This window comes from Eucyclogobius newberryi, unplaced genomic scaffold (assembly GCF_026437365.1).
Source record: "Eucyclogobius newberryi isolate DKJ021-1_F unplaced genomic scaffold, fEucNew1.0.hap1 SCAF_8, whole genome shotgun sequence".
NCBI lineage: Eukaryota > Metazoa > Chordata > Actinopteri > Gobiiformes > Gobiidae > Eucyclogobius > Eucyclogobius newberryi.
The window spans coordinates 40382088-40399042 of record NW_027316500.1 but is presented as its reverse complement, the minus strand read 5'-3'; the positions used below and the strand labels follow the sequence as shown (position 1 = coordinate 40399042).

Sequence of the window (16955 nt, the reverse complement as noted above, 5' to 3'; positions counted from 1 at the left end):
TTCCAGGGGTTTGTAAGGACCATTGGCGCTGCATTTGAACTATTCCAGGGGTTTGTAAGGACCATTAGCGCTGCATTTGAACTATTCCAGGGGTTTGTAAGGACCATTGGCGCTGCATTTGAACTATTCCAGGGGTTTGTAAGGACCATTGGCGCTGCATTTGAAATCAGGTGCTGTTCATTTGGAGCACAAGTCGTACACAGTAAGTCAAAGTGCTTCACACAACAAGAGGCACTAAACTAACAAAACACAACAAAATTAAAGCCGCAAGCGGCATCCAACGGCCCTTGCGGGCCGCCGGCCTTCCGACTCTGCGCTTTCGACTTGATAAAGATGGCGCCCTTATTGTGTTGAATTAAAAAAGAACTTGACAGACGGCGACACATTGGACATGGCAAATCCAGTGCAAATGAACACAAATGTCGGTCAAATGTGCGGGTCCGCCACACAGAGACCGTGACACTTGGAATAAAAATATGGATAAGTTTTGATGCCCCGCTTGTTTAGATGATTTTCCCCAAATATGAGCTTGATCGAGCTATTGCCCTTAGAGGAGTTTGTTAAAGTGTGAAGCGCAAATGTGAACATTTCAGAGATTTCGCTGTTTTCCCATTTCTGACATATATTTGCGGGTCCGCCGCACAGAGACCGTAGCACTTGGAATAAAAATATGGATAACTTTTGATGCCGCGCTTGTGTAGATGATATTTCCCAAAGTAAAGCTTGATCGAGCTATTGCCCACGGAGGAGTTCATTAAAGTGTGAAGCATAAAAATGTGGTGATTTGAGCGATTTTGCGGTTTTCCCATAGGGATAACATGGGATGTTTCTGTCATCGCTACGGCTACGCTTTACCAAATATGACTTTGGCTCCCATACTTTTAATTTGGGGATGGCAAATGAGAATTGTGTGCAAAATGTCATGTCATTTGGAAAAACTCTTGTTTATAGGCCACTCTGAAGGCCAAATAGTCCAAATTCTGCGAAAAGTTTGCGGCTCAGCTGCACAGAGACCGTAAATGTTATCCATAAAATTTGAATAACTTTAGATGCCCCACTTGTCTAGAGGAGGTACACCGATTTTGAGATTGGTGGGCCAAACGCACTAGGAGGAGTTTGTTAAAGTGTGAAGCGTAAATGTGAACATTTCAAGGATTTGGCGTTTTTCCCATTTGTGACAGTATATTTGCAGCTCCACGGCACAGAGACCGTAGCACTTAAAATCAAAATATGGATAACTTTTGATGCCCCGCTTGTGTAGATGATTTTTCCCAAATATGAGTTTGATCGGACAATCGCCCTAGGAGGAGTTTGTTAAAGTGTGAAGCGTAAAAATGTGGTGATTTGAGCGATTTTGCGAGTTTCCCATAAAGATAACATGGGATGTTTCTGTCGGTTATGCCGTACAAAATATGACTTTGGCTCTCATACTTGTATGATCAGGATGGCAAATTAGAATTTTGTGCAAAATATCATGTCACTTGGGAAAACTCTATTGTTTATAGGCCACTCTGAAGGCCAAATAGTCAGAATTCTGGGAAACGTTTGCGGCTCCGTCGCACAGAGACCGTAAAAGCTATCCTTAATATTTGGATAACTTTAGATGCACCACTTGTCTAGAGGACGTACACCGATTTTGAGGTTGGTGGGCAAAACACACTAGGAGGAGTGTAAAACATAAAAATGTGGTAATTTGAGAGATTTAGCGGTTTTCCCATAGGGATAACATGGGAAGTTTCTGTCATCGCTACGACTACGCCGTAAAAAATTAGGCATTTTTGTGTTTGGCTTTTGTGATCGGGACGGCAAAATAGAATTTTGGGTAAAGTTTAGACAATTTTGGTAAAACTAATTTTTGACCTTCAATGTTAATTTAAAGGTCACTCTGTAGGGGGCGCTATCGCGGCCATTTCAATTTTGTCAGCCTAAACTGGTCCAAACTAGAAAGTTTAACAACTGATTCAAATTTGGTCCTAATCGGACTTGTTTTGATCAAATGGGAGCAATTTTTAGATCTGCAATATTCCAAAATAAGTTGTCCAACTTTGCGGCTGCGCCGCACACAGACCGTAAAAGGCATCTCAAAAAATTGAATAACTTTAGATGCCCCACTTGTCCAGAGGACGTACGCCGATTTTGAAGTCGGTGGGCAAAACGCCCTAGGAGGAGTTTGTCAAAGTTTGACGTGAACAAAATGGCTAACTCAGGAGAGGAATGCGTGTCCCGAATTTCGTAGCTTTACGCCAAAGTTGACCTCGGGGCGCCTCCCATAGGCGCAATGTATTTTGACTTTTGTCTGTGGCGCTGTCGCGCCATTTTTTAACGAAAAAAAAAATGGCCCAGAAAAAAGAAATTTCTTTGCCGATTCTGAATTTTGGGCAAAGTTTGGTGAGTTTTTGAGCATGTTCAGGGGGTCAAATTAGAGTTCAAAGCGCTGAAGAAGAACAATAAAAAATATAGCCGCAAGCGGCAATGATCGGCCCTCGCCACACCGCCGCCACGCCGCAAGAGGAGGGGGCGCTAGCGCGCCCCAATTGTCCTTTCATTACGCCTACTGCTGAATCTGTGACGCTGTCACATCTTCTCCCCTTTGTTTTACCATCAAAAAGCTATTTTATTTTGAATTCTTGGCAAAATGTGCGGCTTTGCCGCACAGACACCGTGACTCTTTGAATGAAAATGTGGATAACTTTTGATGGTCCTGAAGATGAGTCTCACCAAATTTCAGGTTAATATGTCTAACGCCCTGGGAGGAGTTTGTGAAAGTCTAAAGTGTAAACATGTTCTGGCGATTTCCCCATTGGAATAACATGAAAGGTTTCGGTCATCGTTACGGCAACGCCATAACAATTATGACATGGGTCTCATTGACTTTTTTGATGCGGTTGCCAAAATTGAGTTGTGTGTCAAATTTCATATAATTTCGCAAAACTAAACATTTAACCTCCATATAAAATCTGTAGGGGGCGCTGTGGCGCCAAATGAATTTATTTCACTTCAAGTAGGTTTAGGGCAAAGAGTTTAACAACTGATTCTAATTTGACGCAATTCGGACTTTATCTGCGCAAACGGCAGAAATTTTAAATAAGGGAGATTTCTGAAATTCTAGCTACAGTTTGCGGCTTCGCCGCACACAGACCGTGAGAGGTATCAATGAAATTTGGATAACTTTTGATGTCCCACTCCTCAGTAGCATTTTCACCAAATTTCAGCTTTTTAGAGCCAACGCCCTGGGAGGAGTTCGTAAAAGTACGACGTTTGGAAAAACTCCGAAGTCATGTTTAGCCATTTTTGAACCAATATGGGCGACATTTGGTTGGGTGGACGGCGTTGCCGTAATAATATTTTTTACTTCTCTTGTCACCATCTACCTCGGCGCCAAATTTCATGATTCTACGATCAGATTTTTTTTGGGTCATTTCCCATCTCTCAATGCATTTTTGGTACATTTGGGGGCGCTGACGAGCCAGTTTTTTTTGTTTTAGAAAAGGGAAATAGCCAGAATGTAGAGAGGCACGATTTTTAGAGGTGTGAACATTTTTGTGACTTTTCGTCAATGTTCACTGGGTGAAAAATAGGGGGGTTGGTCCCGAGAAGAAGAAAGAATAATATTCCGATGCGAAAACAATGTTTCCCATTTTTCAAATATCATAAACTATACATTTTCTACCTCATGGTGTGGGTCCCTGGTCACTGACGGGTACTTTCGTTAATTTTGAGTGGGCTCCGCCCACTTTGTGTTTTTGGCCCTCTATACAGTAATAATGTTCAAGTTTTGCATTACATGCTTATATGCACGGAACATGCAAGAGATGGGGAACGTATTCGTGAGCTACTTAGGGCAAATGAGTGCTTTATATGGGGATGAATGTAAAGTGCTCGTTTAGTGCGCACTTTTGCACGGGCTTCGCCCGTTTACAACGGTAATGTTCCATTTTCCTACTACTAATTAGTATGCACGGGGCGTGCATGAGTGAAGGAGTGCGTTAGTGAGTGTTTGGAAGTGGGCGAGCGCTTCGCGCTCGATTTCGTGCGCACTACGTGCGCACTTTCGCAGCCGTGCTTCGCACGGCCTTACGAGATTAATAGGCCTCTCGCCAGCTTGTGGCGCTCGGGCCTAATAATATTTTTAGCAAAAACAATATGGCCGTTTCCACTATAACAACAAATTATACATCGTTTGAAAGCTCTAAGCCTTCCCGATGCCGCCATGGGGTGGAATCATCATTACGAGCGCTTACGCGCTCGTCACTCCCTATTCCGTCGGGATGCCCCGCCCACTCCCCATAGACTTCCATTGATTTGAGCAGATACAAGCATGGCCCATGCCTGCGGCATGGATTCTCGCGTACGGGACGATGCCAGGAGGGTTTTTGGAGGAATGCAGCGCTTCGCGCTGCTGTTGTCAACAATGAGTGAATGGGCTATGCCCATTCACTCATTGTTTACTATTTCTGTCATAGTAGGAGTAAGTATGCATGATCCATGCCTTCGGCATGGGCTAGTTCACTGTACTTGCCAGGGGCGACGGGGTACCAAACATGCGGGCTGCGCCCGCATGTTTGGTACCCCGTCATAAACATTCATAAACATTCAAATGTATTTTCACTGGACATTTTCCCCTTAAATGTGAGGTGCACATGCATGTTCTCCCCGTGTCTGGAGGAACAACCTGCCTGACATAACCTTAATCTAAAGTGTAGACACTGGAAGCAGGGTGCTTTTCACCATGAGCTGACATGTTTGACCTTTGTGCAGCTTTGAGCAGGGAAAGGGCTCCGTGAGGGCCCCTACCTCCGTGAGGGCCCCTTCCTCCGTGGGGGCCCCTTCCTCCGTGAGGGCCCCTTCCTCCGTGAGGGCCCCTTCCTCCGTGAGGGCCCCGTCTTGTGTTTGAACGTGGACCAGGAAAGAATCAACTCAACATAGTGTCTTTCAGAAGTGAGTAGAGCTTAAGCACATCGAGCCTTCCACCTGCATCGTCCTCCTGCAGAGTTCACTGTACTCTCTCCTGTGGCACACATGTCCCCTCACACTGGGGTACATCCATGTCCCCTCACACTGGGGTACATCCATGTCCCCTCACACTGGGGTACATACATGTCCCCTCACACTGGGGTACATCCATGTCCCCTCACACTCGGGTACATCCATGTCCCCTCTCACACTGGGGTACATCCATGTCCCCTCTCACACTGGGGTACATCCATGTCCCCTCTCACACTGGGGTACATCCATGTCCCCTCACACACTGGGGTACATCCATGTCCCCTCACACACTGGGGTACATCCATGTCCCCTCACACACTGGGGTACATCCATGTCCCCTCACACACTGGGGTACATCCATGTCCCCTCACACTGGGGTACATCCATGTCCCCTCACACACTAGGGTACATACATGTCCCCTCACACACTGGGGTACATCCATGTCCCCTCACACACTGGGGTACATCCATGTCCCCTCACACACTGGGGTACATCCATGTCCCCTCACACTGGGGTACATCCATGTCCCCTCACACTGGGGTACATACATGTCCCCTCACACTGGGGTACATCCATGTCCCCTCACACTGGGGTACATCCATGTCCCCTCACACTGGGGTACATACATGTCCCCTCACACTGGGGTACATCCATGTCCCCTCACACTGGGGTACATACATGTCCCCTCACACTGGGGTACATACATGTCCCCTCTCACACTGGGGTACATCCATGTCCCCACACACTGGGGTACAGCCATGTCCCGGTGCGAGAGCTATCATTCATGTCCATCATGATTTGGACATGTCCAGGGTGGTCGTCACAGATGGTCTGATCAGCTCAATGAAGGCGCTTCTATTAGCGCTTGAGCTGCTGCCAACAGCATGATGGAGGCTAATGTGGAAATGACGGCCTTTTCAAATCAAAGCCGTGAGTGGGTGGGCGTCGACATGGCAGGAAATATCGAACCGCCTCAACTTTTCCATCGACGGACGACTGGCATTTTCCCTGGATATCTATCACAGGATTGAGTACTTTTCCACTCGCACTCGGAGAGAATGACTTTCCACTCTTCACCAAGACTAATTTATAGAGGAAAATGATAAATGTTTTGTGGATTTTTCTAGAGCGAATAATAAAAAAGCTACAAATTTCATGTTTCCAATGAGCAGAAGGCCCTGGGCGATGGGGATGTTACATATGCGAATGCGCTTTGGGCCGTGGACATGATGAATGTGTCGCCGTCACCACCAACACGTACTTGAATTCACTTCAATACTTCAATACTTCCACATGTTAACCTTTCAATCTAACTCTTGTTCTATAATATTATATATTAAAGCTTATGGAACTACATAAGTGACACCTTAGTCTTGTTGTTGTGTAACTGGTGTTGACAATGTCTGTTACATACGAACATGTTACATACACACATGTTACATACACGTTACATACAAACCTGTTACATACACACGTGTTACATACACACATGTTACATACAAACCTGTTACATACACACGCGTTACATACACACGCGTTACATACACACGCGTTACATACACACGCGTTACATACACACGCGTTACATACACACGTGTTACATACACACATGTTACATACACACATGTTACATACACGTTACATACAAACCTGTTACATACACACGCGTTACATACACACGCGTTACATACACACGTGTTACATACACACATGTTACATACACACATGTTACATACACGTTACATACAAACCTGTTACATACAAACCTGTTACATACAAACCTGTTACATACAAACCTGTTACATACACACGTGTTACATACACACATGTTACATACACACGCGTTACATACACACGCGTTACATACACACGCGTTACATACACACGTGTTACATACACACGTGTTACATACACACATGTTACATACACACATGTTACATACACACATGTTACATACACACCTGTTACATACAAACCTGTTACATACACACATGTTACATACACACATGTTACATACACACATGTTACATACACACATGTTACATACACACCTGTTACATACACACATGTTACATACACACATGTTACATACACACCTGTTACATACACACATGTTACATACACACATGTTACATACACACATGTTACATACACACCTGTTACATACACACATGTTACATACACACATGTTACATACACACATGTTACATACACACATGTTACATACACACATGTTACATACACACATGTGACATACACACGTGTGTATGTCACACGTGTGACATACACACGTGTGACATACACACGTGTGACATACAAACCTGTTACAGATGAGAAATAAGCATGTTTGGGGGAGTTTGTTTTCTCTGTCACATGAACAGTTTGATAGATGAGCCTGATCTTTATGTCTCTATGGAAACGGCACGTTCACTTTTACTCCAGCAACTGTGAATGAGACAAATCACAGCTCTAGCTATATTTTTTTAAAAATATCAGCATTATAGAGGCTCAAAAATTAATTTAGCAGAATATTTAAGCTTGGTAAATTAAATCATAAGTTCAATCATAAGATAAGATAATCCTTTGTCATTTGTCCTGGGACGAGGCTCACATTTGTCCTGGGACGGGGGCTCACATTTGTCCTGGGACGAGGGTCACATTTGTCCTGGGACGAGGGTCACATTTGTCCTGGGACGGGGGCTCACATTTGTCCTGGGACGAGGGTCACATTTGTCCTGGGACGGGGGCTCACATTTGTCCTGGGACGAGGGTCACATTTGTCCTGGGACGAGGGTCACATTTGTCCTGGGACGAGGGTCACATTTGTCCTGGGACGGGGGCTCACATTTGTCCTGGGACGGGGGCTCACATTTGTCCTGGGACGAGGGTCACATTTGTCCTGGGACGGGGGCTCACATTTGTCCTGGGACGAGGGTCACATTTGTCCTGGGACGGGGGCTCACATTTGTCCTGGGACGGGGGCTCACATTTGTCCTGGGACGGGGGCTCACATTTGTCCTGGGACGAGGGTCACATTTGTCCTGGGACGGGGGCTCACATTTGTCCTGGGACGGGGGCTCACATTTGTCCTGGGACGAGGGTCACATTTGTCCTGGGACGGGGGCTCACATTTGTCCTGGGACGAGGGTCACATTTGTCCTGGGACGGGGGCTCACATTTGTCCTGGGACGGGGGCTCACATTTGTCCTGGGACGAGGGTCACATTTGTCCTGGGACGGGGGCTCACATTTGTCCTGGGACGAGGGTCACATTTGTCCTGGGACGGGGGCTCACATTTGTCCTGGGACGAGGGTCACATTTGTCCTGGGACGAGGGTCACATTTGTCCTGGGACGAGGGTCACATTTGTCCTGGGACGGGGGCTCACATTTGTCCTGGGACGGGGGCTCACATTTGTCCTGGGACGAGGGTCACATTTGTCCTGGGACGGGGGCTCACATTTGTCCTGGGACGAGGGTCACATTTGTCCTGGGACGGGGGCTCACATTTGTCCTGGGACGGGGGCTCACATTTGTCCTGGGACGAGGGTCACATTTGTCCTGGGACGAGGGTCACATTTGTCCTGGGACGAGGGTCACATTTGTCCTGGGACGGGGGCTCACATTTGTCCTGGGACGGGGGCTCAAATTTGTCCTGGGACGGGGGCTCAAATTTGTCCTGGGACGAGGGTCACATTTGTCCTGGGACGGGGGCTCACATTTGTCCTGGGACGAGGGTCACATTTGTCCTGGGACGGGGGCTCACATTTGTCCTGGGACGAGGGTCACATTTGTCCTGGGACGAGGGTCACATTTGTCCTGGGACGAGGGTCACATTTGTCCTGGGACGAGGGCTCACATTTGTCCTGGGACGAGGGCTCAAATTTGTCCTGGGACGAGGGTCACATTTGTCCTGGGACGGGGGCTCACATTTGTCCTGGGACGGAGGCTCACATTTGTCCTGGGACGAGGGTCACATTTGTCCTGGGACGAGGGTCACATTTGTCCTGGGACGAGGGTCACATTTGTCCTGGGACGAGGGCTCACATTTGTCCTGGGACGAGGGCTCACATTTGTCCTGGGACGAGGGCTCAAATTTGTCCTGGGACGAGGGTCACATTTGTCCTGGGACGGGGGCTCACATTTGTCCTGGGACGGAGGCTCACATTTGTCCTGGGACGAGGGTCACATTTGTCCTGGGACGAGGGTCACATTTGTCCTGGGACGAGGGTCACATTTGTCCTGGGACGAGGGTCACATTTGTCCTGGGACGAGGGCTCACATTTGTCCTGGGACGAGGGCTCACATTTGTCCTGGGACGAGGGCTCAAATTTGTCCTGGGACGAGGGTCACATTTGTCCTGGGACGGGGGCTCACATTTGTCCTGGGACGGAGGCTCACATTTGTCCTGGGACGAGGGTCACATTTGTCCTGGGACGAGGGTCACATTTGTCCTGGGACGAGGGTCACATTTGTCCTGGGACAACACAAAACTAGGAGACCAAAAAAGACAAGCCTGTCACATGTGTTTATGATAGATACGACCTCCTCTGGGTCAAGTACGAGTCAGGTTTGTGGAGGTCCAAGCCTGTTCTAAGTAACAACACCGTTTATACATTGTTAACCTGTTTCCACCCACCTATTTTCGCCCTGTGCACACTGGTCAGACCCACATGTCATTGCTTATTAAAAGAGGATCTTACGTTCCACATGTGAGTGTGATGCATCATGGGAAAGCTTAGGCCTTCTAGTTTCTGCAGATGTGCACATGTCACACTGTCAGGGCTTCAGAACTTACACTACAGACGCACAAACATGAACAAAACATCCTTTTTTAGTCTCGCCTGAATATTGTCCATGTGTAATGGTCCTGAGCATGACATACTTCATTGTGTGTTTATGCTGTTCACTGTACATGAATAAATGTAAAGTTTCAGATCTCTAGAACAGGCATTTTGGTGCTTTGACCTTTTAGTATCAAAAAGTATATTTGGAACAAGTGATCCAAATATGTGCCAACTGTGCCAAACTGTTTTATTACAATTTTAGCTCCTATGATCATAAAACATACATTTTGATGTTTTGTAGGCCACTAATACCTATTATAACTGCTGAAAACAATGAATGTGAAAATGTGTAAATATGAGTTTACCCATGAATTTCCCATATAGAGGTTAAAAAATATATATATGTATATATATATATATATATATATATATATATATATATATATATATATATATATAATTTTTTTTTTTTTTTTTTTTTTTTTTTGTGTTGGTATAATAATAAATATATCTAACAAAATGTACGTCCAAAAGGCTAATAAAATCAGAAAACGTTATGCGCAAAATCCTGCCGAGAAATCTGGCTCTTTACAGCCTTCCCGGAGCTTTACGCACGAGAATACAGAAGATTCTGTGTCAATAAGCCCTTTGTCCCGCCTATCAGGAAAAAGCTCTCCTCATTGGCTAGAATAATATGTCACTCAAAGTCTCTGCCTGCCTGTTAGCAGAAGCTAAGGGCTAAAAACAAAGATGGACGCGCGCTTCGGAAGCGCCGCATTTTTTTCCTCCGGAGGCTGTAGCAAACAAACCCGGTGACAGAAAAATTGGTGGATGGTCTCATTCTGTAGGTAACAGTCTAAGGAAGAGATCGATGTCAAACACTATCGTATAAGTCAAACAGGTCATTTGTTATGGACGGAGAAATGCGCCGGACAAGCGCATTCTCGTCCAGCGAGAAACGAAGAAAAGTTTGTTTACTTGACAATATCTCGAAATCGGAAAACTTCAGGAAAAATACAAGTGGATATTGTTTTTCAATGGTTCCTTACGGACAGACTGAGCACAAGGATGAACAGAATTAAAGCCGTTTCGTCCGTCATAAACAGCAAACAGGACATGCGTTTGTAAAAGTTGAGACTTTCTCACAAACTATTGGCAATTGCTTCTTGGGGCATATTATTCAATGTAAATCAATGACATATTCGTTTTGTTGAGAAAATAAGCTTTAAAATGATGTATGGCTTGCTGGTATTGACCACGGAAATAAAAGTGATGATGTAAGAGAATATTTGAGACATAGAAAATGTTCGCCGGCGGACAGGTGGGTGGTAACAGGTTAATGCAATAAAAACATACAAAAATAAAAATAATTTAAAAAAAACATGCTTTAAATAGCGCTCCGCGGGCGAGCTAAAAATAGCCATGTGACGTCACCGCGCCAACAGCGCGTACCCGGAAGTCAGACAATGTAAACTGCGAGGCTCAATTCCCATTGAAAACACGTCATAAAGCGACGGTCAAAACTGATTATTACGACCCAGAATCGACTCATTTGTTCCACAAAGACGTTTAGCACAAACTCTGCTGCTGTGGAAGGTGTAAAAGTGATGCTCGCTACGCAGATAAACCTGAAATGACGGGCGTTTGGTTCAAAACTTTCCTGAAGCTGACGAGGAAAAGGGACAAATGTCACTTGTGGATACGGGCGTGGCAGACCTAAAGAACATTTCCACATCGGGAAAACTAGGAGGAGCAGCTACATCTGTTCAAAACACTTTGTAGGAGGATATGGACCAACATCTGACCCAAATCCTATCCCAGCAACCGCTTGCAACGAACAGGTGAGTTGCAAGTCATAAACATGACAATAAATAATAGTGACAGTGAGTGTCAGTGTTGTTTTGACTTGCATAGGCTACAACCAGTTTTATAGTGCGGAACACGGTAAACTTATACACGGGGCTCCAGCCACAGGCAGCGGTGCAGGTGGTCACGCTCCCACCTCTATAAGTTTACCGTGTTCCGCAAACACTTACAAATGCCATGTCGTAATGTTCAAAAATCTGACTTGTTGTGAACCGAGGAGAGAGAGTCTAGATGAAGACGCTGAAAGTCTTCAAACAAGTTCAGCCTTCTTTCTGCTAATACAACGTGCTCTGCACAGTAAACATCGCTTCAACTAGTTCAGATTGTCCTCTACTTTACGTGTTTCAGCTTCGCTCTTGGGACGTCATCTTTCATCAATTTGAGTGAGATTATCTGTCGAAGTCGCTGTTGTTCTGCCATTTTCCCATGTTATTTCCCTGACGGCCTGAAGGGGGCGTGCATGTTCATCCGGGACATTTGTAGTGCTCATTAATATTCTGACGTCACGCCCACGTTGATTACTCTGGGATTTAAGTTAAAGGCGGTATGGACAATTTTTTGGCGATTTGAGAACGCAGGTGGAAGTGCTCATGCCCCTCCCCCGTGCTCATGCCACTCCCCCGTGTGGACTGATACAACACACACGTGCGTTTGTTTATTAGCGCAACGGATCACATCACATCTCTCGTCTCCCGTAGATTTCTGTCCACTTCTGCGTCAGCTCCAACTGTCTTTCTCCGTCTTCATTTTGCCCCGTACACTGAGGGAACTATATTATGATAGATCCATGCGCTTAGGCACGCGGAAACGTGGGACGAGCCTGACGCGGCTGCAGGTGAGCGACAGGTGCGTTTTATGATTGATACGTGGCAGGACAAATGATTTATCCACAACACGAGGAAATATGATACAAAAATTGCTGAAAAAAATCGTCCATTCCACCTTTAATTTTTCAGCAACAAAAATAAATGTAAAAGAAGGAGATTTTTAAACATGAAATTTCTAGTTATTTGCATAAAGCATTAAGTAATAGAGTCGTAATTGTTTATATAATATAATTGTATGTGAACTTTAGTATTTAATTCTGTAAAGCACTTTGAGTTGTCTGTGTACATGAAACAAAATATATACTTGAGTTTTCTCAGACGACATTGCCATCTTTGGAGGGGGATGAGGGCGAGGCCCCTACCTACAGGGGGCGAGGCCCCTACCTACAGGGGGCGAGGCCCCTACAGGGGGCGAGGCCCCTACCTACAGGGGGCGAGGCCCCTACAGGGGGCGAGGCCCCTACCTACAGGGGGCGAGGCCCCTACCTACAGGGGGCGAGGCCCCTACAGGGGGTGAGGCCCCTACAGGGGGCGAGGCCCCTACTTACAGGGGGCGAGGGCCCTACAGGGGGCGAGGGCCGAGGGCCCTACAGGGGGCGAGGGCCCTACCTACAGGGGGCGAGGGCCGAGGGCCCTACCTACAGGGGGCGAGGGCCCTACCTACAGGGGGCGAGGGCCGAGGGCCCTACCTACAGGGGGCGAGGGCCCTACCTACAGGGGGCGAGGCCCCTACAGGGGGCGAGGGCCCTACCTACAGGGGGCGAGGCCCCTACAGGGGGCGAGGGCCCTACCTACAGGGGGCGAGGCCCCTACAGGGGGCGAGGGCCCTACCTACAGGGGGCGAGGCCCCTACAGGGAGCGCTCCTCTGTCCTCTGTGACGGAGAGGCTCTCTGTGTCTGCTCGTGCCACTGATAAACTCAAGTTCCCTTGGGATTAACAAAGAACATGTATCTATGTATCTACAGTAAGACCAGAGCTACACCTATAAGATGGAGTACTGCGGAGCCATCACTGAAAACAATTAGCAGCTCATTTTAACACTTAATCAAGCAATTATGCATAAAGATATCATGCGATTATGAGCAGAAGCGTAAAGGAAACGGTAGATTATCCCACACTCTGAGATTAGCTGTGACCTAGCAGCTGTGTTCTGTGCCACCTCCACAGCCCAGGGCCCAGGCTGTGGGCCGCTGTGGGCCGCTGTGGGCCGCTGTGGGCTCGCTTTTCCATGTAGTCAATAATGTTCCTCTATAATCTTGGTTCTCTGCTGCGCACACTGTTCTTCCATCATCAAGTGTGTGTTTGAGAAAATTGCACTTTGATATGAGACATTTTATGACATGTTCAATTCAAAAAGCAGCAGGGCGCCGTTAGCGTTCGTCATCATCAAGCACAAGCTAGTGTTATCAGTTGGTTTGACGTGCAATAGGAGCATTTGAGATTACAGAAGTCGTAGAAGAATGTCAACACCAAAAACACATCAGCAGCATCAAAACAAGCGTCTTTGGGACTACAACATGTCCTCGTTCAAAAAGGAAGTCACGAGTTATTTGACTGGATTATTTTGCCAATATTAGGATCCATGCAATCACTGGGTCTATACTCGGGCTGCACAATATCACACAACACATGCAATATTTCATCAATAGCCATGTTTCAACTGGAAACATAAGGTCTCTACAATTCACACAAAAGATGTTCAGTAATTACAAGACAAGGCAGTTTATCCTTATATGCCTCGTTTATGAAGCCTGCACACGTACAAAAGAGGTCCAAAGATGACGTCTGGCTGTGGGATGATGCTGTTATGGGGTCTTCAGACATGAGGCAGAAGGTGGTCTGTGCTGAGCCCGTTTGAGCACAGCACTTATATAGCACTTTACTATATATTTGCAAGAAATGACCAGTGGGAATGACCAGGCTGTGTGTGTGTGTGTGTGTGTGTGTGTGTGTGTGTGTGTGTGTGTGTGTGTGTGTCTGTGTGTGTGTGTGTGTGTCTGTGTGTGTGTGTGTGTGTGTGTCTGTGTGTGTGTCTGTGTGTGTGTGTGTGTGTCTGTGTGTGTGTCTGTGTGTGTGTGTGTGTGTGTGTGTGTCTGTGTGTGTGTCTGTGTGTGTGTGTGTGTGTGTGTGTGTGTGTGTGTCTGTGTGTGTGTGTGTGTGTGTGTCTGTGTGTCTGTGTGTGTGTGTGTGTGTGTCTGTGTGTGTGTGTGTGTGTGTGTCTGTGTGTCTGTGTGTGTGTGTGTGTGTGTGTGTGTGTGTGTGTCTGTGTGTGTGTCTGTGTGTGTGTGTGTGTGTCTGTGTGTGTGTGTGTGTGTGTGTGTGTGTGTGTGTCTGTGTGTGTGTGTGTGTGTCTGTGTGTGTGTGTGTGTGTGTGTGTGTGTGTATGTCTGTGTGTGTGTGTGTGTGTGTGTGTGTGTCTGTGTGTGTGTCTGTGTGTGTGTGTCTGTGTGTGTGTGTGTGTCTGTGTGTGTGTGTCTGTGTGTGTGTGTGTGTCTTTCCATGTAATGTTCTGTAGCAAGTGGAATGTGTATTATTTAAGGTATTTTTCAGTAATTCATGAATGCCATACTATGGAATATTCCAGGCCAAGCAATAACATCATGGAGACAGGAAGACAATGAGACAAGCAGAAAGCTTACACAATGCACCTGTAAAGAAGAGTAAAGCTGTAGTTTTGGTGTTCCCTGTGACATCACCACACCCTCTTTGCTTCAGCCGACTTCTTACATCCAAACACTTCAGCCATTTTCTACTGTTGAAAGTCACCGAGAATCAAATTGAACTTGTGATGCAGCCGGAAAGCTGAGTGAATCCATCAAACAGCTGAATAATTCATGGTTGCCATCACAACAGTTGGGAGGGCTTTACAGTAGCAGTGATGCTAGCTTGGCCCTCGCGGCCTCAAATGTTCCAAACCGGCCTCGCAGCGCTCTCATTCCCAAAGACTTTACAAAGTTACCAGCATGGAATTTCAAGCTCCGCAAAGATATCAAAATCGCATGACTTACGTGTTTTGTGGTGTCCATGGCTGCGCGAGGTCGTCATGGTAACAGCAGCCTCTGTGGTAGTGTGTTCCGGGGTCCACATGGCCGTTTGGTCGTGGAGCACTGTGGGCTTGTGCGGCGGCGAGCTGGCCGTACCTGCCCCAGCGCTGTGGGTGCTTCTGGGCCCTGCAGTGGTTGTAGTAAAACCATGGCGTCCATTACGGTTCCCAGGATTCCTCTGGGTGACTTGGCTTCCGTACGCTCCGCCCCCTCTGTGGTTGACGGCAGTGGTGGTTGCGGTTAGGCGAGTCCTGGCTCTCCCCACTGTTTTGGCAGGTGGGTCCCCTCCCTCTGCTGTAGTCGTGGTGACAGTCGTGGTGGTGGCAGTAGTTGTAGTAGAAGTATCACCGCTTTTGGGAATCCCACTGGGCTTGGAGAGGAAGATTGGATCCTGCCCTATCCGGTTAGCATCCACCAGGTCTGTCGGCACATAATCCCGCACTGTTCCCACCACAATCCATTTAAGCAGCATCAGGCTCAGTCCCAAGCCAATGAAACCGATAAGCAAGGGGACCACGCAGAGCCACGTCTGCTGCCGCGGCCAGAGCGGGCAGCGGAAAAACAATGCCCGCTCTTGGTTTTGGCTCTCACCTCGTGCCCCAGAATTAGTGGCCGAAATTTCCGGCTCCTCCAGGATGACTGCCCCTGCCCCTGCCGCCTCGCTCATCCTGCCCTGTCGTCCGTTGTGGCTCATTGGGGATTAATCCAGGTGTTGGGTTGGCATCAGTAGTAGGTGGCAATATGGTTCCAGAAATACACAGCAATAAATAGATTGTGTTATAATCCTTGTTCGGACATGTTAAATCCAAAAGCAAGAGTAGTCCAAGAGATGCATGCAAACACTGACACTAACGCACGATAAAACACAGCTATACAAAAGCACAGGGATATTTTAGAATATGTAAATTAGTAGTGAGGGTAGAGAGTTACAGGAGAATCCAAACGGCAAGTTCAGGAGCAGGGAAAATGGAAGAAGAAGAGCTCTATCTGTGACAGAAGGAGAGAGGGAAGATCTGTGCATGGGCAGAAGGGGGAGCTTCAGATGCACACTCAAATATATAGAGATATATTTATATATATATATATATATATATATATACATACAGATATATATTGATTTATTTATATGTATTTATATAAAAAAATGTACTCAAAATATAATCCTTCCATGTCTGGCTTGGATGGCACAGCTTCTTGGTGCGTTGAAGAGTGAAAGTTGAACTGTACAATCCACACGATGTTGTTTCTTTTGGATGATTGTGAAGTGAAGAATCCTCCACGACAGTCACTGCGTCCGCCGCGTGCGCCACAGCGCGGCTTCAGCCTGAAGGGTGTTGTCACGCCGCGGAGGGAAATCTACTGCGACTGCGACGGCTGCTCCTGGATCAGATTTCCCCGAGCTGTGCGTTCAATCCAATACCGCATCAAGCAGGTGCTTCCAGCCC

At 46.8% G+C, this 16955-nt stretch overlaps 1 protein-coding gene across 2 annotated transcripts in view; it reads right to left on the bottom strand.

Annotated features, from left to right (window-relative positions):
* Window positions 1-16516, bottom strand: part of nrg3a (neuregulin 3a) — a 564733-nt gene extending 548217 nt beyond the window's left edge. For both annotated transcript variants that reach the window (XM_072436249.1, XM_072436248.1), the window contains exon 1: window positions 15475-16516. In XM_072436249.1, coding sequence (XP_072292350.1) covers window positions 15475-16204 — 730 coding nt within the window. In that variant the 5' untranslated portion in view covers window positions 16205-16516. The remainder of the gene's footprint in view (window positions 1-15474) is intronic.
* Between the last annotated feature and the right edge of the window lie 439 nt (window positions 16517-16955).